Source organism: Drosophila rhopaloa, unplaced genomic scaffold, assembly GCF_018152115.1.
Source record: "Drosophila rhopaloa isolate 14029-0021.01 unplaced genomic scaffold, ASM1815211v1 contig_3, whole genome shotgun sequence".
Classification (NCBI taxonomy): Eukaryota; Metazoa; Arthropoda; class Insecta; order Diptera; family Drosophilidae; genus Drosophila; species Drosophila rhopaloa.
The window spans coordinates 8,988,486-9,015,641 of NW_025335123.1; the positions used below are offsets into that span (position 1 = coordinate 8,988,486).

The 27,156-nt window shown below is 35.5% G+C and overlaps 4 protein-coding genes and 1 long non-coding RNA gene across 13 annotated transcripts; 3 read left to right on the forward strand and 2 right to left on the reverse strand.

Moving 5' to 3' along the window:
- Window positions 1-1,281: 1,281 nt before the first annotated feature.
- On the forward strand, window positions 1,282-4,044 carry LOC108040209 (gamma-aminobutyric acid receptor subunit alpha-2). The gene is made up of 6 exons (XM_017117539.1): window positions 1,282-1,398; window positions 2,033-2,692; window positions 2,751-2,833; window positions 2,895-3,097; window positions 3,159-3,677; window positions 3,736-4,044. Exons 1-6 carry the CDS (start codon window positions 1,361-1,363, stop codon window positions 4,042-4,044), a joined length of 1,812 nt encoding a protein of 603 aa, XP_016973028.1. The 5' UTR covers window positions 1,282-1,360.
- A 775-nt stretch (window positions 4,045-4,819) lies between these two features.
- LOC108040227 (gamma-aminobutyric acid receptor subunit beta-like) lies at window positions 4,820-9,484 on the forward strand. The gene is made up of 8 exons (XM_017117586.1): window positions 4,820-4,895; window positions 5,874-6,089; window positions 7,155-7,326; window positions 7,394-7,578; window positions 7,633-7,790; window positions 8,140-8,643; window positions 8,906-9,127; window positions 9,188-9,484. Exons 2-8 carry the CDS (start codon window positions 6,013-6,015, stop codon window positions 9,361-9,363), a joined length of 1,494 nt encoding a protein of 497 aa, XP_016973075.1. The 5' UTR covers window positions 4,820-4,895; window positions 5,874-6,012; the 3' UTR covers window positions 9,364-9,484.
- LOC108040225 (ran-binding protein 16) lies at window positions 8,491-17,722 on the reverse strand. 6 transcript variants are annotated; one of them, XM_017117579.1, is made up of 18 exons: window positions 17,458-17,722; window positions 17,006-17,401; window positions 16,715-16,944; window positions 16,047-16,146; window positions 15,771-15,986; window positions 15,570-15,716; window positions 14,827-15,506; window positions 14,474-14,766; window positions 14,085-14,238; window positions 13,619-14,024; window positions 13,420-13,558; window positions 13,281-13,358; window positions 13,157-13,218; window positions 12,918-13,057; window positions 12,459-12,578; window positions 12,245-12,315; window positions 10,482-10,558; window positions 9,598-9,812 (listed from the first exon to the last, which is right to left on the reverse strand). In XM_017117579.1, the coding sequence occupies exons 1-18, from the start codon at window positions 17,458-17,460 to the stop codon at window positions 9,699-9,701; spliced, it is 3,426 nt and encodes a 1,141-aa protein (XP_016973068.1). In that variant the 5' UTR covers window positions 17,461-17,722; the 3' UTR covers window positions 9,598-9,698. The 6 variants fall into 6 exon arrangements, with proteins under 6 accessions (XP_016973071.1, XP_016973068.1, XP_016973069.1 ...); XM_017117580.2 differs by lacking the exon at window positions 10,482-10,558 and adding an exon at window positions 12,158-12,184; XM_017117582.1 differs by lacking the exons at window positions 9,598-9,812; window positions 10,482-10,558 and adding an exon at window positions 8,491-8,595.
- A 988-nt stretch (window positions 17,723-18,710) lies between these two features.
- LOC108040237 lies at window positions 18,711-19,721 on the forward strand. The gene is made up of 2 exons (XR_001769055.1): window positions 18,711-19,123; window positions 19,181-19,721. It is a non-coding gene; the product is annotated as an uncharacterized LOC108040237 (long non-coding RNA).
- Window positions 19,592-26,483, reverse strand: LOC108040235 (stromal interaction molecule homolog). Of its 4 annotated transcripts, none has more exons than XM_017117597.2 (8): window positions 26,428-26,483; window positions 24,440-24,938; window positions 22,868-23,025; window positions 21,427-21,659; window positions 21,079-21,194; window positions 20,698-20,870; window positions 20,037-20,631; window positions 19,592-19,969 (listed from the first exon to the last, which is right to left on the reverse strand). In XM_017117597.2, the coding sequence occupies exons 2-8, from the start codon at window positions 24,792-24,794 to the stop codon at window positions 19,878-19,880; spliced, it is 1,722 nt and encodes a 573-aa protein (XP_016973086.1). In that variant the 5' UTR covers window positions 24,795-24,938; window positions 26,428-26,483; the 3' UTR covers window positions 19,592-19,877. The 4 variants fall into 4 exon arrangements, with proteins under 4 accessions (XP_016973086.1, XP_016973087.1, XP_016973088.1 ...); XM_017117598.2 differs by lacking the exon at window positions 26,428-26,483 and adding an exon at window positions 26,252-26,421; XM_017117599.2 differs by lacking the exons at window positions 24,440-24,938; window positions 26,428-26,483 and adding an exon at window positions 23,798-23,863.
- Window positions 26,484-27,156: the final 673 nt, after the last annotated feature.

The following is a 27,156-nucleotide window of genomic DNA, read 5'->3' on the forward strand; positions in this document are numbered from 1 at the left end:
TTCTTTGACTTCGACTCTTTATGTTCAATCATTAGCAACTTTTAATTCTTTTAAATTGATTTAATTGAATTGACTACAAATATCCTTTTTAAGTTCATTCTTAGTTATTCAAAATTTTACCTACGTGTGTATATCGCTGAAAAATTGTGTATATTTAGAATTTTTTTGGAAAGCTATTATCTTCGGTTAGTAAAAATTATTATTTTTCTTATTTACATAGAAATTATCTAAAAACAGGTACATATATAACTTGAATTTTTTAAATTAAATTGCAGGCAAATCGATATTCAGTTTATTTTAAGACTTTGGTTGCCTTTGTTAAATTATTTTTCAATTTGTTTTATAAAATTAAATTTCTATGTTTCAATTTTGTGTCATATCATTAAAAGATTGTTTTAAATTTGGGTTAAGATTAGGCTTTTCGAATGCTTTTACAACTGCTTTCGCTTTCTGGTGAATTATAAAAAATTTGACAAAAGGACTTTCCCAAAAAGCTTTCGATAAAGCTTTACAAAGGCTCAACTGTGCTTTTCCATCCTTTTTGCATGCGATGTTTGCCACAATCATATCCTGGTAAGTAAGTGGTTTCATTTCAAATCTTTTAAGGGGAACGGGATGGCGAATGAGATTTATTTTCCGATACACACGATGCTACGACGGCAGTATTAGTTCCCAGTCCAAAAGGATATTCGAGGGTCTTGTGACCTATAGTTCAAGTGCCGGCAAAAGCTCATCGAAAACTATAAGAGGATGAATCTAGGACCCAGGTCAACGCTCCAAGAAAATGGTTTTTCGTGACCGAAAAAGTTAGGAGTTCGGAGTTTTCAAAATGGCTTGATCGAAATGCGATCGGACTGTGTTTCGTACTAAACCCTTACGCGGTTTACAATCAGACAAGATTTTAAAAACACATTAATTAATTTTTTAATACGTAACTTTGTATTTAAAAAAAAAAAAAATTTAATAAATGAGTTTTCCAATAAAAAAATACGTTTTTGAATTTGCTATATGTTAACTTAAGGAACTTTTGACCAGCTACAAAGCATGTTATAGAAACAAAGTGTCTCATAATTGTAATAGGAACTACATGCATGGTTCTAATGCGAAAAAAAAGTGTTTTGTCACAAATGAACATGAAATAAAAGGCGTGCGGACTTAATTGCAACATGCTTTGCGCATGCCGAATACAAACTATGCCAGCGGCTATTGATGCTGCATTATATAAAGCATGTCACAACGTGCAGCAGTTTCAATACGGAATAGTCCAAATAGCGACGATAATGTCAGGATTTCGGTGTTCGGCTATGCTCGAAATATAATTACTTTCTTATTTACCCGTAAACCTACCGTGATATTAAATATGTTTCGAAAAACGCGAGTTCTACTTATGTTTAGCGGGTAAGTTAATCACGGGCTAGTATTCTATAAGCTGAGTCTAGAATTGATTATCATTTTTAAATATTTGAGAGAATGGGTTTTTTTTGGAATAGAACTTAGTTAAGTGATGTCTCAAATTGATATAGCTCAATGACATACATTTACAGCGATGAAAATGAAGCCGTTATCAAATATGCAATATGTGCTTGCCACCTCAATTTGAAAATGTGGGCTACGATGCTTGTCCCCTACTTAGCTTATGAGGGCAACAATCAATAAAAGTGGGTAAACAGTCGATTGATTTTATAATTCATACACTCTGGGGCAAATTGCTTTCACTCAAGGAAATATAGAAGTACACAAAAAAAGCTAGCAAGTAAAATTAAACAGTACCTATTTCTTATTTAGGTTGTTATACAGGTCCTTACAAAATCAAGAATACCTCGCTTCAAAACCCGTATTCAATAGCTTCAAAAGTGCACACTTTACAACATAAAGTCTAGTTTCCGAATTTTGATTAACTTTTTTAATCAAATAGATTTTTGAAATTTAAAATTTGAGCTATTTGAAAGAAAAATAACAATGGGCTCATACAAGCACTTACTATTTGACTGGTTTAAACTAAAATCGGAGTTGCATAATAATTACATTTCAGGTTGCTTATCAACATCTGTGTTTGTGTCGGACACGTAAGTGATAGTCCACTAGCGCCAACTTCACCAGATCTACTTTATATAAAGGCTCTAGGGCAGACTGGAATCTTAACGAAAATACCAAATATAACAAGTGAGTTTAGCTCTAGAATATTCAATTCTTTCCGCGTACTGCCGTCGCTAAAACAAATAGCAACTCGGTCGACAACGAGGCGCCAAAGCCCCAAAAATATTGCGTATTTCTCTGAGCTTTCAAATCGAAGACGAGTGCCGCGAAAGGCTTCTGCCGACATGCTCAGTCGCAATATCTCAATGATTTTGGAGAACCTACTGAAGCGCTACGAACAGTCGCAACTACCCACTCACGGACAAGGAGTGCCGACCGTGGTGCAGACCAACATTCTGATTCGCAGCATGGGACCTGTTTCGGAGCTGGACATGGACTACTCGATGGACTGCTACTTCAGACAGTATTGGCGGGACAAACGTCTGAGCTTCAAGGGGCCCATCAAGAGCCTGTCCCTCAGCATTAAAATGCTTGACAAGATTTGGCGCCCAGACACCTATTTCTACAACGGCAAGCACTCACAAATTCACATGATAACCGTCCCCAACAAACTGCTTAGACTTGACCAAAACGGAGGGATTCTTTATTCGATGCGGTATGTTAAGGACTTAATAAATATATATACTTTGTAAATAAATTTTACCCTAATATAGACTAACAATCAAGGCTACGTGTCCCATGGAGCTGCAAAACTTTCCAATGGACAGACAATCATGCCCCCTTGTAATTGGAAGTTGTAAGTTTTACATTGCACTAATGCTTGAATCAAATTTGAATCTCGAACCTGAAAACTTTAGATGGATATATCAACCAGCAGCTAATCTACGAATGGAAAAATCAAGATGATGCCGTCTCCTTCGTGCCCGGGATGACTTTAAATCAATTTGATCTCATCAGCATGATGCATCGCAATTTTACTACGGTGCGTCGTGAAGGCGACTTTTCAGTCTTGCATGTGGCATTTAATCTCAAACGTCACACTGGATATTTCCTGATTCAAGTAGGAAACACATTCATTATGTTTTATGTTATTAACCATTATTAGTAACAATGCCATTTAGGTGTACGTGCCCTGCATACTGATCGTGGTATTGTCCTGGGTCTCGTTTTGGATACATCGCGAGGCCACGAGTGACAGGGTCAGTCTTTGTGTGACGTCGGTACTTACCCTATCTACCATTAGTCTGGACTCTCGAACAGACCTGCCAAAAGTGAAATATGCCACGGCCCTAGATTGGTTTCTGTTGATGAGCTTTCTCTATTGCATTGCCACACTGTTGGAATTCGCAGGAGTCCACTACTTTACCAAGCTGGGCAGCGGGGAGAGTCCCCAAATGGAGGAGCAGTGGGAGGACATCTGTATTGCCAACGAGCTATCGGATCACGCCGCCGAGGATGCTGACCAATTTGCAGACGAGGAGGACACAAGTGATGGCACCGAAAATGACGAGAACGAGGGGGGTGTTAGTGAATCGATTGACTCTAAAAATGGTGTCTGCGTTTGCAAAAAACGCGATGCCTTGGGCCTAGAATACGATGGTTTTCTGAGTCGCGAAGCTATATTTTGTCCAACATATAATGTGAGTAAGGTCCGAGTTGCCTGTAAACACTGCTACTTACCCATTTTCTCACGATCAGAACCCATCGTATATCCTGCCGGCCACCATGGAGAGCACCACTCAAACGGAGCCTCCGGCTGTTTCCCGGCTGCACCAGATGTGGATGTGCCTGAAGAGCGACAATAGTTTCCGGAAACAAAGAGAACGCAACGCAGCGGCGCAAAAAAGCGAACAAGGGGGCGCCAACTGTTATGTGAACAGTGTGTCCTTAATAGATCGTGTTGCCCGAGTTGCCTTCCCCATGTCCTTTGCATTCCTCAACCTTTTGTACTGGCTGACTTATGGAATGTATAAAAAAGAGTTCTCATGGTCTAACATGAAGGCATAAGAATCAATATTAAAGTCATACACATTTTTAAATTTTTTTAATGTCCAAATTTCGTTCCTGCTTTTATTTTGTGGTTTTCAGCTGGGTATGCCAATCTATTGGCAATTTAATAACGAATTTAACGAGCCACGACAATCTATAAATAAAAAAATAATTTTTGTAGTGTTTTAGCGGTTAAAGAACATTTTCATATTCATTTTAAACTTTTTATTCTTAATACTTATGGCTCAGGCTCGGCCTAAAATTAGGCAGATTTTAATGAATATTTAAAGATCAACTGTAAGCGCCTTCATTTTGTTGCATAATCGGGCCGTTCATTTTGATTAAAAATCGGATAAAAGGAATGCGTTGGTATTAGTTTGAGAAGCATTGGACTCTTACTTTTATCAAAAACGCAATTAGGAAAGTTGTATGTTTGCCTTAGTTTTACATTCAGATAACTGTCTTCTGGTGTTAATTCTGCTTGATTATCGATGCTGTTCGATGAATGAGTTCACTTTTTTTTTTTAATTTAAGTACCATTTATGGCGGCCAAAAAATGTAGAGCTTTTAAGGAGCCAAGTTTCAACCAACGACCGCAGGATGTCGCTTCGAAAAGCTTCATGGCCGTATGGAAAAGCAAAAGGACATCCATAGAAAGCACAGGCATATGTATGTATTTGATAAAACGAACAAACTTGGATAATAGGGATGCGCAATGCAGGTCAAGCCGAGCGAAATGAACTCACCCGAGAAGCTCCTGCATAAGCATCTCTATAAGCAATTATTCATTAGATAGATACTGTGGGTGCCCACACGCAGCAGTTCGAGGCTACGCGTGGACCAAAATACTGACTGAGTCGGGAATCGAGGTACCAGCGATAGAAGTGATTGAGTTTGCCAATCCATTTATCTAAATGTGTGCGATTGCCAATTCCCTGTTTATTGGCTAGTGCTGGTGATATGGACGAAAAGGCAAGCCAAACTGCCATCGTAAATGCATAAGTTATATGTTCCACAAATGTGCGCGACTTTAGTTGTTTGCTCGCGATTGTAACGTGTTTCTACATCAACAAACATTTATTTTATTGCGCTTTTTTCTGCCCGATTCGTTAGTATCCTCTTATCGGCTCCTTCAAATGCAAATTATGTTTTGAGGGCAGCGAAAAATTCATTCAAGATAGCCCCCCCCCTCCTCCGCCAATTATAAACCTGTCTTCATTTAGGTTTTATTTGGGCCTTCAAGTTAAAAATATTTATATTTTATTATCAAGACAGAGCACGTTAATTTGGAAACTGAGACCTCGAAAATGCGTTAGGAAAAAAGAAAAATTGGCCTTATTAATCACTCGATAGAATGGTAATAACAAGGACACTGTTTTCGGCGTTGCCGTCTAGTTCAGTTGTTCTCGAAAACGAGCAGTTCATTTAAGGATAAAGGAACTTTAAAATTATTTTCTATACAATGCTAATTTCGGCCACATTACATAATACATTGATTTTAAGGACAAAAGGACAAAATGTCGCATATATGTACTACTAGCGCTATTGTCTTCGAACTTGTTTGAGGTGTCTTGAATCGCGCCATTAATTTTGAATTGATGCGGATGCATATTCACTGACGCTTTTGAATTTATGGCTTTTAAGTAGCTTAGAATAATTATCTTCTGTTTATTTCATTGTTATTTCAACCATTAATAAATGCCATTTCGAGTAAGTCTAAAGAAGTCGCGGCATTAAGTTAAAAGCGATGTTCCTAACAGTATAAAATTGAAGAGTTGATGCAAATATGTTAATCTTTAATAAGTAGTAGTTAATTACTTTTTCCCATTGCAATCGTAAATCCACAGCTCCTCGAAACATGCCAGGATAAGAAAGCCGGATGCACTTCATTTTTCTACCGCGATGAGAGGAGCAAAGCTGGAAATGACAGCGCAATCGATTCCAAAAAGTTGAGACCCGACAACGACACAAGCAAGAGCTGTCAATATGCCATGTTTCACGCGCGTCGGAGTAACCTGTAGTCTGCTGTTCTTCCTTCTGGGGGCCCAGCTACAATTCATTCGGTAAGTGGTAGCTTACGTATCGCAACTACCTTTAACAAACTCACAGGCCAGCTCTTTAACTGGTATATATATAAATATATGATTTATAATAAAAGAAACAAGAAAGGAAAGCTAACTTTGGGCGAAGCCGAAGTTGATATACCCTTGCAGAATACTCTGTAAATTATATTCTCCAAAATTACTCATATGATGTATTCTTAATACTCATAAAAAGTCCCAACTTCCTAATTTTAAAAACACCAAAGTTATGCTATTTCCAATCGTTCAGTTATATGGCAGCTATAAGATATAGTCGGCCGATCCTTATGAAATAAGGAATAATTGGCCAAAAATAAAACCCATAGAAAATCCCAACTTTCTAACTTTAAAAACACCAAAGTTATGGCTTTTCCGATCAATCATTTATATGCCGGCTATAGGATATAGTCGTCCGATCCTAATCAAATTCGGTAGGTCGGATTGATTGGCCAAAAATAAAAGCCATAGAAAATCCCAACTTCCTAAATTTAAAAACACCGAAGTTATGGCTTTTCCGATCGTTCAGTTATATGGCAGCTATATGGTATAGTGGCCCGATCCGGCTCGTTCCGACTTATATACTACCTGCAATAGAAAGACAACTTTTGGGAAAGTTTCAAGCAGATAGCATTAAAACTGAGGGACTAGTTTGCGTAGAAAGGGACAGACGGACGGACGGACAGACGGACATGGCTAGATCGACTCTCCTGGTGATGCTGATCAAGAATATATATACTTTTCAGGGTCGGAAATGTATCCTTCACTGCGTTGCAAACTTTTGACTGAAATTATAATACCCTCTGCAAGAGTATAAAAACAATAGTATATCTGTCTGTCTGTCCGTATATTTAGGCCTTAATGGTAAATTTAAAAATAAATACATTGCAATATTTCAGAATCTTCATTAACGTTGGTAATCAATAAATAAAGTTTAATTAAATTTGCAATAAGACTTGTCCATTGAATTATGTATTAGTTTTTACTTTACCCAAAGACATTTGGGTAAAAGCAACTATCGTATAGCTATGAAACTGAGTGTACTTTCAGATGTATTCGGAAGGATGTGCTTGCCGGCCGCCTTGAGAATGTTACGCAAACAATATCAAACATTCTTCAGGGCTACGACATTCGACTCAGGCCCAATTTTGGGGGAGAACCTCTACATGTCGGCATGGATTTGACCATAGCCAGCTTTGACGCCATATCAGAGGTTAACATGGTAAGAAGAGCTTAAAAAAAGAGTTCTTACTAAACAAAAATAATTCATTTTCCCATTTGATTATTAGGATTATACGATAACAATGTATTTAAATCAGTATTGGCGCGATGAGCGTTTGGCATTTAATATCTTTGGACAATATTTTGATGGCGATGAGAGTGACGATGGCATAAATGATGTGCTAACATTATCAGGAGACTTTGCTGAAAAGATATGGGTACCAGACACGTTTTTCGCTAATGACAAAAACAGGTACTATTGAGCACAACACTTTCGTTCAACTAAATCTTCAACATATTCGCATAGCTTTCTGCACGACGTCACTGAGAGAAATAAACTGGTGCGTCTCGGCGGCGATGGTGCTGTTACATATGGCATGCGGTTCACCACAACCCTCGCGTGTATGATGGACTTGCACTACTATCCATTAGACTCCCAGAATTGCACTGTCGAAATAGAGAGCTGTAAGTAAACTCTTTGGGGAGCCTTTGATGTTGCGTAATGGTACAAATTAAATAGATCTCCCCTGTAACAAAATGCATAAGAGTAGCCCAATGATTAAATAACCATCAATCGATCATGATGTCCGCGATAAATTTAATCGGTGACCTTCTAACGAAGTCAGAAGCATTATTACTAAGTATATCTATAAAATAATGTGTGAAATAGATAGTTTTGAGTATTGAAGACCTATACAAATTGTTTTTCGACCTAATAGATTTTAAATATTGATCCCAAGCACGTTGTTCACCTCGACTCAACTTCACTGTCTTGGCACGTTGTCAATATGTTTATTACCTTTGATTATTGCAGATGGATATACGGTCAGTGATGTGGTCATGTACTGGAAGCCAACGCCGGTCCGTGGTGTGGAAGATGCGGAACTGCCCCAGTTTACCATCATTGGCTACGAAACCAACGATCGCAAGGAGCGACTGGCCACTGGGGTCTATCAACGTCTCTCGCTGTCATTCAAACTGCAGCGGAATATCGGATACTTTGTGTTCCAGACCTACCTGCCCAGCATTCTGATTGTGATGCTGTCGTGGGTCTCGTTTTGGATTAACCACGAGGCGACGAGCGCCCGGGTTGCACTGGGCATCACCACGGTCCTCACCATGACCACAATTAGCACCGGTGTTCGCAGTTCACTGCCTCGTATATCGTATGTTAAGGCAATCGACATTTATCTGGTCATGTGCTTCGTCTTTGTGTTTGCAGCCCTTCTCGAATATGCCGCCGTTAACTATACATACTGGGGCAAAAGAGCTAAAAAGAAAATAAAGAAGGTCAAGGATTGCTGTCCAGGGAAGATCGGTGAGCTTACACTTATAACTTTGTCAATTTAATATAATAATAAGTTAGCTTGCTTTAAATTGGTAATAATTGTATTATTTAGCAGGTTTTTCTTTTCTTTTCTTTTTTTTCCATTATTGAAAAACTATAATAATCCCAACACTCAAATCAATCTTGCCATATTTGGTGTTCTTTGCAGTAAACTTTTACTTGCCAATCATATTTTCAATAGTTTTGAAATAAGTTTAAGTTATTCTCCGTTATTTTTGTTTGTCTGCCACAGGAAAGAGTGAAAGATCCGAAACGTGTTCAACGACCGAGGACATAATCGAGCTGCAGGACGTCCGCATGAGTCCTATACCATCTTTGCGAAGAGGCACATATAACGCCACCCTCGATTCCATTGGCACCGAAACCATGAATTTGGGAAAGTTTCCGCCAAGTTTTCGAATAACCCGTAACTATGGCACCGGACACAGCCAGCTCAGGCGACGGGCACCGAGGGGTAAGCAAATGGAACAGGAAAGAGTGTAGTCTATTGTTACCCTTTTGTATCAATTCACAGGAATCTCGGCCCGCCCACGCATGTTGCATGCACTCAAAAGGGGTGCCTCTGCCATCAAAGCCACTATACCGAAAATCAAGGACGTCAATATTATTGACAAATACTCCCGCATGATATTTCCGATCAGTTTCCTTGCGTTCAATCTTGGCTATTGGCTGTTTTATATTCTGGAATGATATATATATGCCGAAAACGAGTAGTTAATTCCCCTAGAAACAGAACCACAACATCCAAATACAACTTTTTATAACCTCCATAATAAAGATTGACATCGCCATAATATTTGGGCGTACCTGATTCAGTGTTTTGCCAATTCTTTCCAGTGGGTATTCCTTTAAGTAAACTTGACTGCCTAGCTGTTCCACAAATTAAATTGAAATTGAACCCCAAATCCAGTGAGAAGACACAGATTTGCAGTATCTACTATTTACTAATTTAAGTAGCTTATTGGTAGTCTTACGTCTAGCCATTCAATATTATTCTGCTTCCATTGTCGTTCCGATCCACCGCTTCACTCGGAACACCACCATTGTTCCTCGAGCTCTCCATTCGCACTAATATGGCGAGGACTCTGACTCGCAGGGTTTAAATCCACCGCCGCACACTGGTCGATCACACGAAAGCGCTGGCCAAAAGTCCAGAAAATCAGCATTAGGAACACTAGTTTATTTCACATTATTATATTACAACGGCTTACAAAAGGAAGTTCAGGCAATACTCAAGAAACAAAACTATGTTTATTCCCTGAATAAGATAAACACAAGACCGATTTTTTGCATTATAACATTTTCAGAGCAATTTCCGTTTCTCCCAAGTACAAATGTTAAAACAGAAATTTAAATAAATGACCAAAATCGGTTCGTCAGAAATAGATTTTAATAATTAAGAAATAACGATATAATCGACCTGATATACCCGTTACTCAACCCGCAACTCGCTAACCAAAGAACCACATTAAAATCATTTTTTGTTAATAAAAATTTACTTTACTTTTAATTTTTCGGGGTGCTTCTTTAATTAAGACTATATTCTATGTTATATCATACAAAAATTGGGGTTATATAATTTTTAACGAACACAACGTAACCTTTAACTCAAAAATTAACGGGTATAATAAAATATACTTAAAAAATGTAAAGAAAATATTACCATACAAAAAAGAGAATGCGTTAAATTCATTTTTAAAGAATTCACTGCACCGGAAGAACATATTTTCGTTTCTCGAATTGTTACTTTATTTTAGTTTGTAAGCTGGTGATATCAAAGGGGATTATATTGCAGCTACCGGACATACCAGATGTGCATGGTTCGCAGAAGTTGCACTTTGATGCGCCGCTGAAGATGCGTGTGTCGCGATGTGATCGCCACCGCCTACATGACTTACAAAATTTGTAGTTTGCAGAAAAGGGGAAAAAATGTTTACAGTAAGGTAAAGTCAACAAAACACAAGTTATTTAACAATAAATAATTCAATGTTTATATACCCTTCCGAATTTGAGCTATTCCCTCAATCCACAATTTTCAAACTTTATCCGATCCAAATATGAAAAAAATATACTATTGGAAAAGTTTTTAATAGTCCATAAAACAAAATTGTTGGTACCCAATTTGCGAGATCTACACAAATATCTACAAAATCAACAGAATGTTTCTTTATTTTTACCCCCTTCGTTCCGAAAATGCTTTAAAAACATGTTATAAAAAAAGAGCGAGATATGCACAACAAAGTTCTTTAAAACTAACGAAATTTGGCAAAATTTGACCCAACCGTTCCTAAGGCACCATTAACGAAATAATGGTACGGTTTTGAAAAAATTTAAAAACCATTTGTTGAAATCGTATATTCATTTATATTGAAATACTAGGAAGCTTTAATTCGGCCAGATTTTCCTATACATTGTCCGATCGATCCTATATATAGTCGTCTGATCTCGGCCGTTCCGACTTATATATCATCTGCAATAAAAAAAACAATTTTGAAAGCTTCATCAAGATAAGATTAAAACTGAGAAAAGTTTTCGTAGAAAGGGACAGACTGACGGACACGCTTATAAAGACTCGCCTGGTAATAATGGTCAAGAATATATATTAAGTAAACTTAAACATATTTTTAAATATTTTTTGCAACATATTACTACCAAAAACTAAGCCATTGGCATTTAATAGGATTCATTTTAGTGATGCTCCCCTTACATATTTAATAAACTAATTAAAGATAACCAAACTATCAATATATTGCTAATTTAAATAAAATGATGGCCAAAAATGTCACATGCGAAACTTAATTTATAAATAATAATTAATCATTTTTGGAAAAAACTAAAATAATCCTAAGAGAAAACATTCTAAAAACGAATTACTGCCTTGTGCGTTTCTAAAATCGTCGTATAAATGGCGAGATAAAGGCATTTGTTTGCAAATAATTATAATGAAAAATATCTATAAAAACTTCTGGGCCTAAAGACCATTTAAACCTAAACTCATCTAACCACTCAAACTGTGGTTACCATATGGTTTTGCAGTTTTTTCGGCCTAAGCCTTAAATTTATTTATTTAATGAGTAACGGGTATATCTTTAATTTTATAATAAAACCGCAAAAGACCCACGTAAATGCTAATGTAAAAGCTCTGCACCATTGCATCGAAAAAATACGAAAAGTATATTTTATAATCGTTTTTACAATTTTAAGAATATTTAAATTAATAGGTTTATCTTTAAAAGTAGAGTATTAAGCCTATATTTAACTGCAAGAGTTTAGTCAGTAAGTTCTTTCCCAGCTTATCAGAGAGCTACCAGACAAATGGATTTATAGCTTCATATTAACATCCGATGGGAGGATACTGCTAGCCAATATGGCCAAATTAGATTTGGGAAAACCTCATGATCCAATGGACCGAAAATGGTTTAAGTGTGTTAAGCCTGCGTTAAGCTACATATGATCGGAAAGGCTTCCTTCATCTGTTACTTACACTGCACGAATCTAGAATACCCTTGAACTATAAGAGTAACTGATTTAAAAACGAAACACATCAAATAATACTATGTAAAAGACACACCTGTTAAATTTCCGGTTGATTTTGGTAAGCTAACCACATCACGGCGAAATGTTGACAAGTTTTGAGTAAATCTAAAAACAATAAGAGGTTTGTTGTTATAGTTAATGGCACAAAAAACCTTAAGAATAATATATGATCATATTCTAAGCACATCCAGTAAAAAGACCAGATTGTAGATGGCACAGAATTTCCTAAATGTATATTGTAGACTCACTTTTCCTTGTTTTTACTGGACACATTTCGCTCAATTCCCACCATAAGATCGTCAAACCACTGAGCCATTGTCTGTTGTTTTTCCATTGGTTGCCCGCAGATAATTCGGTCCTTTAGGGAGCTGGTAAATAAATAGATCATAATTTGTAATCTTTAGAATATAATTTGAGAGCTATTTTGTTAATTTTATTGGATTCTTGTTTTTATAGTTTTTTATAATATACAATAACAATAATAACGAATGCAAAATAAGATTTTATAAAATGAATAGGATTTTTGTGATTTTTGTGATTTTTGCAAATTTATAAAAATGTTAGCCTAATATAAATGTTCATACATGATTAGTGTCTAAAATATTATACAATGTCGAAGGATTCAAAAAATGTTTATTGATTTTAATTATTTTTTAATCACGTTTAGTTTTATTTAAATAATGAAATAATAAAGAAAAGAGACTTACCGGTAATAGTCCTCATAAAGTAAAATAAGAACCAGCAATGGGCGTGACATGGACCACTGATTTCGACAATCCTCAGCCAAAACGTTGTTTAGTAATGAGGACATCATACTCTGTAGCAACTCAGAGTTAATTTCAACAACCTAAAACGAAATATATTATATGGGAAAACATGTTTTTGAATTATCTGGAATACCAATTCATGCTTATGGATAAGAACCTTTAACCTTATGGATACATACCTTTAAAAATTGCGCATTTTCTTGGTTTAAACTCCGAAGTTTTTTGTTTGGAAATGTGGAAACTAAAATATAATAAGAGAATAAGTTCGAATGCTTTTTACGATAAACCTTTTTTCAATTGTACCTTTCATCTGTAGCTGTTTAAAGATGTATGAAACAATACTATCCAAAATTGTGCAGCAACTAATATAAATGGCTGAGTCTGAAAACAAATCATTGTTACATTACATTTTTTCAAGTATAGTCTTAATTTTGGCACACACCTAACGCCGCAAGTCCTTTAGTAAGACTCTTCAATATGTAAACGAATGCAGACGGTTCCAAAGCTGCCAAGTAGGAAACGTGATCTTGTGAAAGACAATTTAATAAATTGTAATACGCCGTGGATAGTTTTGGATATTCCTGTAACGAAATCGTAATAGTTTTAAAAATAATAATAATATTGGTTTTGAAGTTACTCACCAGCAAATCGCTCTGCTGTATAGAAAGAATTAACTTTGCGATAATATTCAGAACATTATCCAAAGTATTATCTCCATACAGTTTGAATACTCCACAATTCACATAGTTTCCACCTAGAGAATTTTTTAAGATTAAAAAGCATATGGCAATTCCTTTAAGTCTCATTGGATAGAGTCGATCACGTGGAACATCAAGATGCAGAATACGGTTGCCGTATATACAGATAAGTTTTGAAGCCTCTCGGAATAGCAGTATGCCCATGGGGCTCGATACATTGCCTGCCAACCTTTGTGTGCGGCAATGTACGAGCTCAGCAAACAACTTCAAAACTGGTGTTGTAACGGCAGGATCGTGAGCCCATAGTTCCATTGCCCGCAATAGTATGGGCAAATAGTCTGCATAGTAACTGTAATGATTAAGCTCAGTATTATTATATTACAAAAGCATTTACAAGATTCATACGCACAGCCATTCAAAGAGCATGGTGTATTGAATGCGAGCGTTGAGCGGCAGAGCTAATCCACGAAGGTCACGAGCCAAGCCAATAGTGGCCTTTTTAGCCTCATCATTAGGAAATATGTTTGAGTCCATTAACACTGAACCAAGGGATTCAAATTGATCTAAGTAAAAGAGGTATTTGTATCAGGGTATATGAGCTTCTTAAAGAGGCATTTCCAGGGTAAAGTCAACCTAATATTTTGCACACAAATTGTTTGTCTTATTTTTAATTTAAAAATGATTGTCTTAGAAACATAGTTGTTCTACTAGTATAGATAAAGCAAGCAAGTGAATTACTAAAATAATAAATTTAAGCATTGACCCTGAAAATGCCCATTTATAGATTAAACAACTGACTTGTTAAAGGTTCCAAAAAATTGTAGAATCTTTCCTCATCTTCGCCCAAATCAAACATTAACAATCGCCCCAACGATGTGTAAAACATGGTGCGACATCTCATTTCACTCAATGTAGAATTCGTTCCTAGGAATGGAAAATGTTCGCTTGTATGATGTGTAAGCATAAATTGAACTTCTTCTAGCCGTGCAAGTTTACGCACAGAATTGAAGTGCACAGAGAGATCGGAAAGTAACATCAGGGTTTTGGTAATGATCGGTTCAGAACGTCCCCAAAACTTTAAATTTGTTATACTGAAAATGCAAGTAGTATTTAACCACAAAGACGAATGCATTAAAAAGCTTGCTACTTACATTTTACGATTTATAAAACTTAAGAGCATTTGTTCGTCACTCAGTCCAAACACTTCGCTTAGTCTTTTGTATACATTTGCTTTTTGAGCTTGCTCACTACTATGCATCTTACGGACCTGGTCCAAAAAGCTGAGTATTGCAAGCTCCAGCTTTTCGCAGCCAGCCTGAGGCAATCGAGCATCTGTTAAACTCATTAGTTGCAACACTCTTATCACGAGCTCGGCGTCCATAGTGTCGTGCTCGTCACTTGTCGTAACGGAAAGGCGGCCCACTATGGCCGACCCGATTATGTACACCAACCAAGTTAATTGCAGCTCTCGTATGGTGATATCTACAGGATTGGCGTTGGGCGTTTGCAAGAGATTCTCATACATACGGGCCTTCTGATCAAAATGCTGAACAAGAAGACTACAAGTCTTATTATACTCGCATCTTTCGATCACCGACAATTGCTCCAGCTGCTGCTGCACCATACACAGATCATCTAGTGGGTCCTCTAAATTGTCATGGACAATTAGGGCGACGCCATCTAGACGCGATTCAATGTAAGCCTTGATAACTTCCGGTGTATATGTGCCCAGCAAGTGCGGATCCGGGGATTTTACGTATGGCACAGAAGCTACCATGCGTTGCCATAGTGTAAGCAAATAATGTACACTATTCGGTGCAAAAAGCCACAACTAAAGATAAAGAATAGATACCTATATAAGTTTTTACCCACTTCACAATATTCAAGTACATACATGCAGGGAGTGCACAGTAAACTTAGCTATAAGTTCAATTGCTTCTGGATAACATGGGACCGCTATAAGTTCACCTAATTGATAATTGGACTTAAGGCGAGCTAGCAAACGGCAGAATTCGTGATAGTTATCTGGGTCACTCAAGCCCTGAAAATAATGGATGGCGATATATATTTAATAAAATCTTCTTTAAGTACTCACGTGCAAGCTCGTCAATATATCTCTGACCCCTTCGACCAAATGTGTCAGAAATTTCGTTCTTTCAGAATTACTAAAAAGAGACCGACGCACAGATGTCATTTGAACCAGGCAGGATATGGAGTAGCTAGCTAAACCATTGGGCAAAATTTGGTATAAATCAAAAAAAAGTTTAAGTGTGTTCGAATCTAAGAATGCAGGACGCCAAGCTGTGGGTATCTACGTATAAGTTTAATTTAATAGAAATTCCAAATAAATTAATTACGTTTGCGTACATACCTGAACATTGTTCATATCATCTGCAGATTCATCGGTAGAACTGCCAATGAAGTCAAAGCTCAGACAATTTTTCGTTAGACGCAATACATGTGAAATTAACCTACGAGGTAAACAAAAGTTTTCAAATTAATTTCCAGAAATTAAATTTAAAACAAGAAGTAAAGCTAACTTCGAGAAGCCAAAGTTTAAACATATAGCCTTTCAGTTATAACAAATTTAAATAAAGGGGTGGCGATATTCGAATTAAATTCGTATCTCTGCAAATGAAGCTTTATTAGCACAAAATTAAACAAAATATGCAGATTAAGATTAAGTTTTTAAGTTACTATTCGGCCTTCTTGTTATTGTTCTGATCGTTAATTTTATATAGTTGTTCATATTCTATAAATCTATAGATCGTTCCTAATTCTAACTTTATTTGCGTAGACATATTAAAAAATGTAACACGAAAGCTTCACATAGATGCTTGTAAATTGGACTGCAAACAGACAGAAATGTTTATATCGTACTATAGTGCTACTAATTAGGAATACAAAATATAGGGACGGATATGCCTTTTCTAAAAACATCCTGTCTGTTGCTGCGACAACTTTATTAATTACTTTCAAAAATGGCTTCTCATTAAGAAATGAGCCTATCGAACCAAAAATAGAGCATAATTAACTCACGCTTGCTGCGATTCGTCCATAAAATTAATAGTTTTGCTGTTTTCACGGGCTGTGATCAATAGAGAGCAGGATAACAAAAAGGTGTCATAGAGCTGCTGGTCCCGATAAGAAGTGGCTATTTTCCGGTTTTTGGAAAAGGACAGGTGCACATCCAACTCGACGATGGAATTCATTTCACATACCAATTGTGATAGAATTTGCACGCCAATTGTGCAATGCTCGACGGAACCCTGAAATAAGTTAAGAAGAGTTAAAATTGCACATTGATATTGCCGAAGTAAGTAATAATACCTGCAAGAATTTTTTGACATCTTCTAATAGGTTTTGAAATACCATTTCCCCCTTGTACGAATCGAACCATCCGAATTTCGTGATTTTGGCCAAGAGGGTAACCAGAGCCTGTACAACGAAGTGCTGCAAGTTGGGTCGAGTAGCCAAGTAGTTCAGTGCGTAGCTGCGGATGTCGATTCGCTGCTCGAGACTGAGGCCTTGGATGAGTTTTGTGAGGGTGGACGCCGCCAGGAGTTGGGCATAGCTGGAATCGGCCCGGTCCAATAGCAATTGGCATTTTGGCAGCGCATCCGGGCTGTTTACGAATGTAACGAGGGCCTCTTCTGCTTCTGCACGAACGCTGATGTCTGTGGCCTCGTAAAGTTGCTTGCAGAGTACCTCCAGTTGTTGTATGTCCTACAAATGCGGTATATCCTAACACTTTACATTAACAATATGCGAAAAATACACACCATAACGACAACTAAGATGAACACCGGATTCGGTGTAAGACGATGCTAGAAGGCTCTATAATCCGGTACTATATCTTAGATCTAACCGATATCAATAACTCAGCTGAGTTTAAAATTGGTTCTGCCAAAGCAAATGCATGCAGTAATTTGTGACAGGTAGCCTACTTAGATAGTTCTTATTTAAGTTAATTTATAAATGAAAACAAAACGCTAAATTGTTCCTCAAACAAACAAGTGTGACCAAAACAAAGAAATTAAAAATAGTTGAGGTATTCATGCACTTGTTGAACTGCGACTGCATTTGTTAAGGGCACGACGCGACGACAACAGCGACTTTTCCCAACTAGAAAGAGACGCAGCATATGTATATACTCGTAAATGGTTAGATTTATTAAATCTTTTTGACATATTTAAGTATTTTCTGAATACTGCTATTTTTTATTTAGTGTCATTTCCAAAAAACCTAACTTAGCAGCGCTTAAACAAAAAGTAGGTTGTTTTTAACCGAATTTTATTAAATGCATATATAATTAATATATTTTCAATCAGAAATCAAAAATTGGTCAAAATTAAGCGAATTCCAGGCAAGTGGAAATGATCTAGTTTAATCCAGATTCACGGTTTTATGTTTTTAATAAAATACCACAGTTTTTTGCATCGCTGAGCATAAAATATTTTTTTGTACTCTATCCCACATGATCACAATCACCATTTGGGCATTTTCCAAAATAATTTAAATTTATTTTACTATCTTCCTGGCATATTAATAACCATACATTCTATTTCTTGTTTTTGTGTTTTTTTTAAAGTTATTTATCAGTAAATATTTATCGCTGATCCATTGATTTTGAGTTTATTTTGAATGACACGTTCTATTGACTGAAACACTTTCTTAACCAAAAAAAAAAAGTTGACTGGTACGCAGAAAACCAGATTTTCACATCTTAAAAAAAATTCCAACCGTTCCTTAAGGTAAACTCTGTGTTTCATTCTTAATAAATTCCAGCCATTCCCCAAATGAAAATCGCAGTGTTAGAAGCCATGTTTCACATCCTTAACATTTGCCAAGCATTCCCCTAGTCTGTGCTTTTGGAGATTGCTTTATCCAGCACAGCTCCATATTATTTTAATTGATCATAATTGCAAAAAAAATCTTAGATTGATTCTAATCGATTATTTCTATACATTTTAACAAAAATCGATAGACTACGTATCAGTAAAAATAATTTATTTGTTGAATGTAATTCTTAATACTGAAATCTATTTAAATTAAAATGTAAGATATTATGTGTCGGATGTAGGTAGGGCTCTGTAGGTTCCACCACTTCTCCATAACTACGCAATAATTATTTGCAGTCTCCCGGTCTGTTATTGTTGTTATGTAAACTCTTTATTTCGAGCAATGCATCAGCTGTTTTTTCTTTTATTCAAAGACACTCTGAAAAACCAGCAAAATATGGGAGACGACTAATTGATTTTATTATTTATTTATTGTTCACATGTAATTTACTGGCCTACTTTAATATTTACCTTTGGGGAAGAGAGAACTAAGCATGGCTTGAAAGACCAGTGTGGCCAGATATTGTATACCTGTGCCAAATGGGTCATGCTAAGCTCCCCTAGATCCTGCGACGTAGAGAACATCAACCGATTGCCGTATTACAAGGTAATGCCTTTAATTGTAATTTCAAATTTGCACTAATTAACCTTCGACGAATTCCAGGTGACCGAAAAGGCTGCATCGTTAAATTGAGGCCAATTATAAACTTTTCTTATCTCAATGATAATCAAACAGGATTTGTGATCTGTGAGGTATGATTAAAATTGATGGCGACGTCGACTGGAACACCGTTACTGACATTGGCGATGAGAGTATGAAGTACCATTGGCCAAAGGAAAGCAAGAACTCCGAAGAGAACTTAGATTGTAGAAAACCGAGAGCTTCAGTTACTTAAGAGTTATCAGGAAAGTTGAGGAATTCTTATAGATCTCACCTTCCAATCGTATACGAAAACCTTTCCTGGAAGAAGCTTTTTAGCCTAACTCCGAATTTCGATACTTAATTTCCTCATAAATATGTTTATTTAAATAATTTGCCAATAAAATAACCACCCTTAATAAGTTCATTTTCACATACAAAACTCAGTTTAGTTTTATAGTATTCGTTGTGTTTGACAAATATTTAAGTAGATGACATTTTGTATACATCAAAAATAAAATGGATATATTACAAATATAAAGATTAAAATATCATACACACATAATGTTATATGACCTTCATTAATACAGAGCTTAATGTAAAACAGATTTCATTCAGGGTTCAATAAGCGGTTTTAAATTTTATTTAGTTCGTCAAGTAGTATGCTTTGACTGAAGAGCCGTGTTTTATTGTCCTCACAGACCGAGCGAGCGCACAAGCCTTATTCCGTGGCAAGCAACGAAAAGTTCTCAAAGTTCAGCTTACCATGAACAGACTCATCATCCAGGTCTTCGGTGCTGTTGGTAATACGTGCTGCCAATGGAAGATACAAAATATGTATAAGACTCTATATAAAATGAAACATGATGTATATACGCACTTCTAGACCCTTTTGTGGAACTCATACCCCCCATAGAACTTTGTAAGCCTCCATTTCGCCCATACAGAACATTCTCCAAATAAGGCAGTCCATTGTTGTTCACAATGTTTAGGCCGAGACATGTCTCAATTTGTTTCCAGCGATGAAGACGTTCTTGCAACTCATTTGTTACATCACCAAGGGAATTTCGTGCCTCAACAATTGATCGGTCGACATCATCAATACTTTTTCCATGGGTGGAAACAAACGCTCCCACCAAACTTGATCGCTTCTTGCGCAGTTTTTCGCAAGCCTCTCTGGCTGACTGAAGCTGTTTCTCAGCAGATGCGCGCTTTTTCTGATGATTCTTATTTTCTAGCTCATATGTATATTGCAACCACGATTGAAGCTGAGGTGGCGGTGCCCAGCAATTATCAACCAATTCGAATTCTGCACGCGACAATTCATTTCGCAACATCTCAATCTCTTTCTTGAGCTGCTGCACTTCTAAATCTGAGTTTGATGAACTGAGTGTGGGGGCTTCCTTTAAACGTCGCTCCAAATCTAGTTTTTCGGTTGCTACATTTTCTTGTTCCATTCTGGCTCGTTCTAGTTCCTTTGATAAAAATATTGATACATCTCATAAAAAGAAGCTTCTTAAAAATTAAAAAAAAAAACAAACCTTCTGCATCTCCTGTAGGCTTTGCTCAGCTCTCTGCAATCCTTCCATATCTTGTGCCATGCGGCGCAGGTGACGTTTGGCATTTTTATTTTGCTGGTACGCATACCAACAACCAATAATAGCGCTAAGCAACAAGGTAACCAATATGTAGTCCTTCCAACGGGTTCCGGTTTCTAGCATTAAATAAAAAATGTATTTTAATATGTGTTTCTATAATGAAGGATGAAGCTTTGAAATGGTATAAGCTTATATCCAAATGGCCTAGCAAAATTAAAAGTTTTTCGAACATACAGACCTCTAGAAAACCAGAAGATTTTAAATGTATATAAAATTTCCACTTAATTTTGAAATAATATTTTACTTATATATTGCAAAGCTTACCTCTCGGTGGCCCAAAAAGAACAACGTCCATAGCTTTTAATGAAATTTTTTGCTTATGAATGGGGTCTTTTATTCCAAGGACATTGCCCACATACTGAAGATTATTCACAGCTAACCTAAAAGTCAAAATATAATCAGAAAACCAAAAAACGCTTTTGTTGGGTCTAAAAACAAAATATAAATTTGAAATCAGAAGTTTGCTTCCTTTCTTGTATTGCAATATTGTTATTTGGTTTAATATTATTTAATAATCTTTTAGTGACAATCACTTTTGTTTTATTTCATGACAAATGGAAATATTTCAGAACTGACTTCAAATTTATAAATTGTTAATAATTTATAGCGTACCTTGGCAAAGCAGCTCCAGTAACCTTATGTAATTTGAAAAGATCAACATATTGAGGTAGCTGTACAGATTGTGCTAACCAATCCGTGGTCTGTTCGATCGTCCAATTATGCACCTCTGATCTCAGCCAAGCCTCCCACAGTTCTTTGACAGATATATGCATATCGTCATTAAAGTGAAACGCTTTCTGCCGCTTTTCATAACCCGAGTCGTACTTCAATTCTTCCCGTAAAAACTGTAAAAATCAGTTTAAAAAGTGATAAAAAAATAAGGCAATGATGTTTATTTGATGATTCTAAAAATAAGCATGAGAAATTATAAGGTGTGCCTTACGTTAAACATTTTTGAGCCAATAAGAATTGGTCAGGACGAATCGGTTTGAATTAAACAGCTTTCTTATAAACTGAAGGCCTCAAAAGCTGTCAGTTTATTTGGCGCGGATTATATTAAACCTGAGATCTGGCAGGGCAAATGAAATAGGTGTGTTAATCGCGAAAGAAAGAGAGATGAATGCTCGTTATGTTGATTGAATTGATAACTGACCTTTTTGGGAGTTTGGTACTGGTTACGATATTCTTAGCGGAAGTATCCTTTTGCCCAGGCCTGATTTAAAATAATCTGAACCCATGTTAAAATAGAAAATTTGAACAACAAGAAAGGAAGCTTCGTTCGGCAAGCCGAAGATGTTTTGAACATCTTCGTAGTTATTATAACAATTAACAACGCAATATATTTAAAGAGACCATTTCTGAAAACGTCCGATCTAAATAAAACTTAAAAGTTCAATCGTTTCACTGCTAAAATTTAAAATGGGTCAAAACCATATTTAAATAATATAGATTTTTGTGTTGTAATTTAACAAAAAAAAAATTGAAGAGAAAAAAACCCAAAACCAAGAGCCAGTCAATTGTTTGTAAAAACTAAGGTAGACTTCGGCGAAGAGAAAGATTTGTTTTGAGGTAAAATGAGATGGGAATGGTACAGAAAGGAATTGGTAAAGTTTTAAAGATATGTTGACTTCTGAAAATCCCTCGTATTTTACAAAACATTTTTAAAACTAATTAAATTTTTAAATTTAATCTGCGCCAAATAAAATAAGCCAATTAGTAAAATTATGAAATGTGAAATATATTTGACCAAAATTATAATATCCGCTGCAAGGATATTACAGCAAATAAGCCAAAAGCATAACATTAACTAATTAAACCATGAAATTAAAAAGAAAATGTGCATTAAAAACCATGTTTTTTTTCGTAAACTAAAACTCACGCCTAGTCCGTTAGCGTTTTCATGTGATAATAATGAAATTTGTATATTATATACATATTTCTACTAATATCGAGCATGATTTGTGTCAGCTAAACGATCTAATATAACTTCTACTCTTGGGAACATGAGTTCCAAATACTTTGCAGATTAAGATTTAAAAGCATTATAACATACGTCATCAGATTCGCTCAAATCGATGTTTCCATTGTCATCATCATCAAGTTGACGATGTAAGCTTGCAATAGCCTCCATGCCAAAGCGATCCTGCACGTTGTAGCAGTCGAAGTCATCTGCAGCACACGCGCCATCTGCAGAACCGCTGCCCATCGAACCTGTTGAAAGTCCATCGTTTAGAAACATCACGTTTGAAAAAAATGTAAAACTAATTTACACATAAATGATTGGACTTACATATAATAAAATATAAAAATATAAATATATTAGAACAAAAATATAATACATACATTTATAAAAATAGGTCCTTTAGATGATAAAAAAAGATTAGTCAAATAACGTGAACATAAACCATGAAAAAGGTTGTAATATTCGAACATATTGCAAAGTATGTATAATTGAATGGTGTAAATCAAATTAGCCCAAAGAGCCTCTTAAATGTGTCAATCGTTTGAAAATAAAGCAAATTAAGTAAAGTAGAAAGCTAACTTCAGCAAGCCGAAGTTTAAATACCATTGCAGTTAAATGTTCTAGTCGTTCTACCTATGAATTTGTCCAGATCGTTTCTATGACAGCTATATCTTGAAATCGTCCGATTCTCAATGTCCTACTGAAACTGTATAAAATGATCATATCTCAAATTTGACAAGGTAGTTCCTACATAAACTATATTTAAACATAGGGTTTCGGGTTTAGTTAAAATAAAAACCTGTTACTGAAATCGTCTAGATCTCAAGTTACATGCATATACTCTTAAATTTAAAAACGACCAAATGCCGATTTGTCCGTAAGCCTATGGTCGGTCGGATTTTTCCTATGGAAAGTAAATTAGGTAGTAAAAGTTGTAATAAATTAAAAACCTATTGCTAAAGCCAAATAAAACGACTATATTTTGAGTAGTATTTATATTTAAAAACAACGAAGTTTTACCAATTTGGCCAGATTGTCCTATAAATTGTCCGATCGTTCCTATGGCAGCTATATGATACAGTCGTCCGATCCCGGCCGTTTCGACTTATATACTACCTGCAATAGAAAGAAGACTATTGTTAAAGTTTCATCCAGATAGGCTTCAAAACTGAGAGACTAGTTTGCGTAGAAACGAACAGACAGACAGACATATGGACAGTCAGACGGAGATGCTTATGTTTTCTTAATAGAGTCGGGAACGTCTCCTCCACTACTGCGTTGCAAAATTCTGACTAAAATCATAAATCCTTCTGCGTGGGTATAATAACTTAAATAATTTTAATTATATAGGTCACATGGTTGAAAATATTATGCTTTACTTTTAAATTTCGATATGGAACTTTAGTTTGGCATAACTCAAATAATATAGTGAATTTTTCGTGAGGATTTTATCTTTGATTTGTGGCTCAGTGTTATGAGTTGTTATATTAGTTTCTCAGAAAAGGAGACTATTTTAAACGGGTTCAAAAATGCGTTGTAATAGAAAGCTTAAATTTATGCATAAATATAGTATGTTGCGTATAATGACTTGTTTTAGGAAACCTATAACCTCATTACAAAAGCGTACAAGATACAAAAGTATTGTGTCCAAAGGAAACTTACTGAATTCATTACTGACAGCCTGGGACATAGCCTCGCTTAGAAGATTATATGAACTTCTATGTAAATTTTGTTCAAGATGAGTTGAATGTTCTCCACCACTTCCAGCGTGCGACGCAGCGATGTGTGTCACATGTTCCGAATCGACTGCCATTCCGGGTGAATTGTGTAAACTTTGGCCAGCCTCATTAGATGAGTGACGTGATGCTACATTTGGATTTTGTTTGAATTGGTTTTGCGCGTTGTAACGATTTGAAACAACAGAAACTGTATGTGTGCCATGATCTTGCGTACTTATGCTTTTAAGCACGCAGCAAATAAATATAAAAGAATAGTTCCAAATAGTATTCTTTCGCATTGTTAGAAATGTGCGAACTTCCTCAAAAAATATATGTTATCGCATATGTCTCTTTATTATAAGTAATCGTTTCGAGTTCTTCTAAGATTCCAGATCACATTTGACGATTTGCCGTGAAATTAATAGTTTTCAACAGATGATATTCTGAAATGATATAAAGTAAACGTTAAGTAAGTTCCACAGATGGAGGAAACCAAGTTAAATAAAACTATCCGTTTGTTACAACATGATGACGTTGTCAAAACCGCCATTATTCAGTCGTGAGGTATTATTAAAAACAATATAAATAAAAGTTTTCCTTAAAAGGAAATGTTAATTTTTTTCTTTTGTATACTTGTCGGCTTTTTAAGGCAAAACTTACTTATATTCATGCCAATTCTATTAAATCTTGAAAAATACTTGAGCATAATGAGCCCTGTAGATTGTTCTTTAATGTATTTTTAAATTTAATAAGCATAAAACCACTGTCTAATGTTAATACCGAATGGAATGGCTCGAATTCTAAATAAACGATAACACGTACAATTGCAGAACACCTTAAATGAAATCTAACGATTTTTGGAATATCGTGTGTAGGCTGCGCCAATATTTATCATAACGAATTAAAAATGGGATCATTTTTATTTGTCCATCTTATCTTTTTTAAAACCAATATGCCCCTACCGGTTTTGTTTTATAATAACCATTTTACTGAAGCCCCTCGAAAAATAATAGACTCGTGGAGTCTGCTGACTGCTCGTCAATTAGAAATTTAATTTTGATTTTTATCGCAATTCTGCTTTCTCTTAAATTTCATAGTGACCAATGCATTCAATACCTAAGGAAAATTGATTAAATAATCAAGCAAAGCCAACTGTGTGCAAAAGTTTAATTGCGTTCGCCAATAAATTAAGATTTACTGTGCACAAACCTTTGAGACTGTTATTTGTATTTGTCGAGATTTAATTGTATGGTTATAAAAAGATAACCGCCGTGCGCATATTTGTTTAACAATATAAAAAGGGACAAATGTATGAGTAATAAAGTCAATGAATTTTTGATTTGCCATGATAAATATTAGTAGGGTGCTTGGATTTTAGGATTTTGTTAACAAGTGTAAGTAGCCGTCAATGCTTTATAAAACATTTTCGGGAGGTAAGTAGACTTATACTATGATTCCAATCTATCATTGTAATATACAGGCGTTGTACATTTGTATAACTGCAATACATCTATAATCTTTTGATTTTTAAGATGAAACAAATGAATGCAAAAAAATTAGCACGACAGCATTAACAAATATCGTAACAAACTTAACACATGACGGTTGAATTACATGCCTGCAATGAATCGCCTCTAGATCATACGTAAAGCTTAATGTAATACTGTTTTTTTTAATATTTTTAATATTAGACATTGATACTATATATGTACGTATGTACATATGTAAGTTTTGGAAGACATAAACATTTGTTTACTTCTAAACTTGTAGAAAACTCCGAAATTGCAAAATGTTTTATTTTTTTAAATAGCGTTATGACTGCACAATTTACGATGTCATTGCTGAACATTTAATAACCACACATTTGTGAATGCCCAGTTGTAAACTTCCACAAGTTTTTTTTAGACCTCAAATAAAAATAAAAGCACTCACACTAAAATTCCCGAGTCAGTTTGGGTTGAACGATGTGACCAGTCGACTGAAAGAAAAAAATACACTCTTCAAAAATTAATGGCAATAAATATGTAGTGTCAGACAATAATATTTTACACTTTAACAATTAAAAAATATTAAATACTTTGAACGAATCAATAAATCGAAATAAATAAAGGTACATCATTTAAAAACTAACCCGCTCAGGTTTACGGAAAACAAATTTAACACCAAGGTTACAATATTTATTAACTTTGGGCAGAGCTTATATTAAACAGCCTGAGTTTGTTTTGCGGCTAAACAGCTGACTTTCCATCAAACTAAATGCATGGAACACATTTCATTTGAATACGTGTTTCTTAAACGATTAATATTATTAATATTATTATTGCATATTATATATTCCCCATATTTTATACATGTCAATCCATTGTTTTGTGTAAATATTTGAAGTTATAAGTCTATAGAGCTCGCATTTACAAAGCTACAAGTTAAACAGAAAAATATACAATTATTATTTATTTTCGCCATATACCTGGGCAAATATTTTTACACCATCTGGGTGTGATGGTCTTTTTGTGCAATCGGAATTTCTTGGGACTCACATATATAATATTCCACTAAAGTTTAAATGAGTTTTTAACAATGAAAATAAAACATTTTAAATTCACATTTTAATTCCAACCATTCCCCAGTGGGACCACCGTATTATTCATTGTATGGGATGGT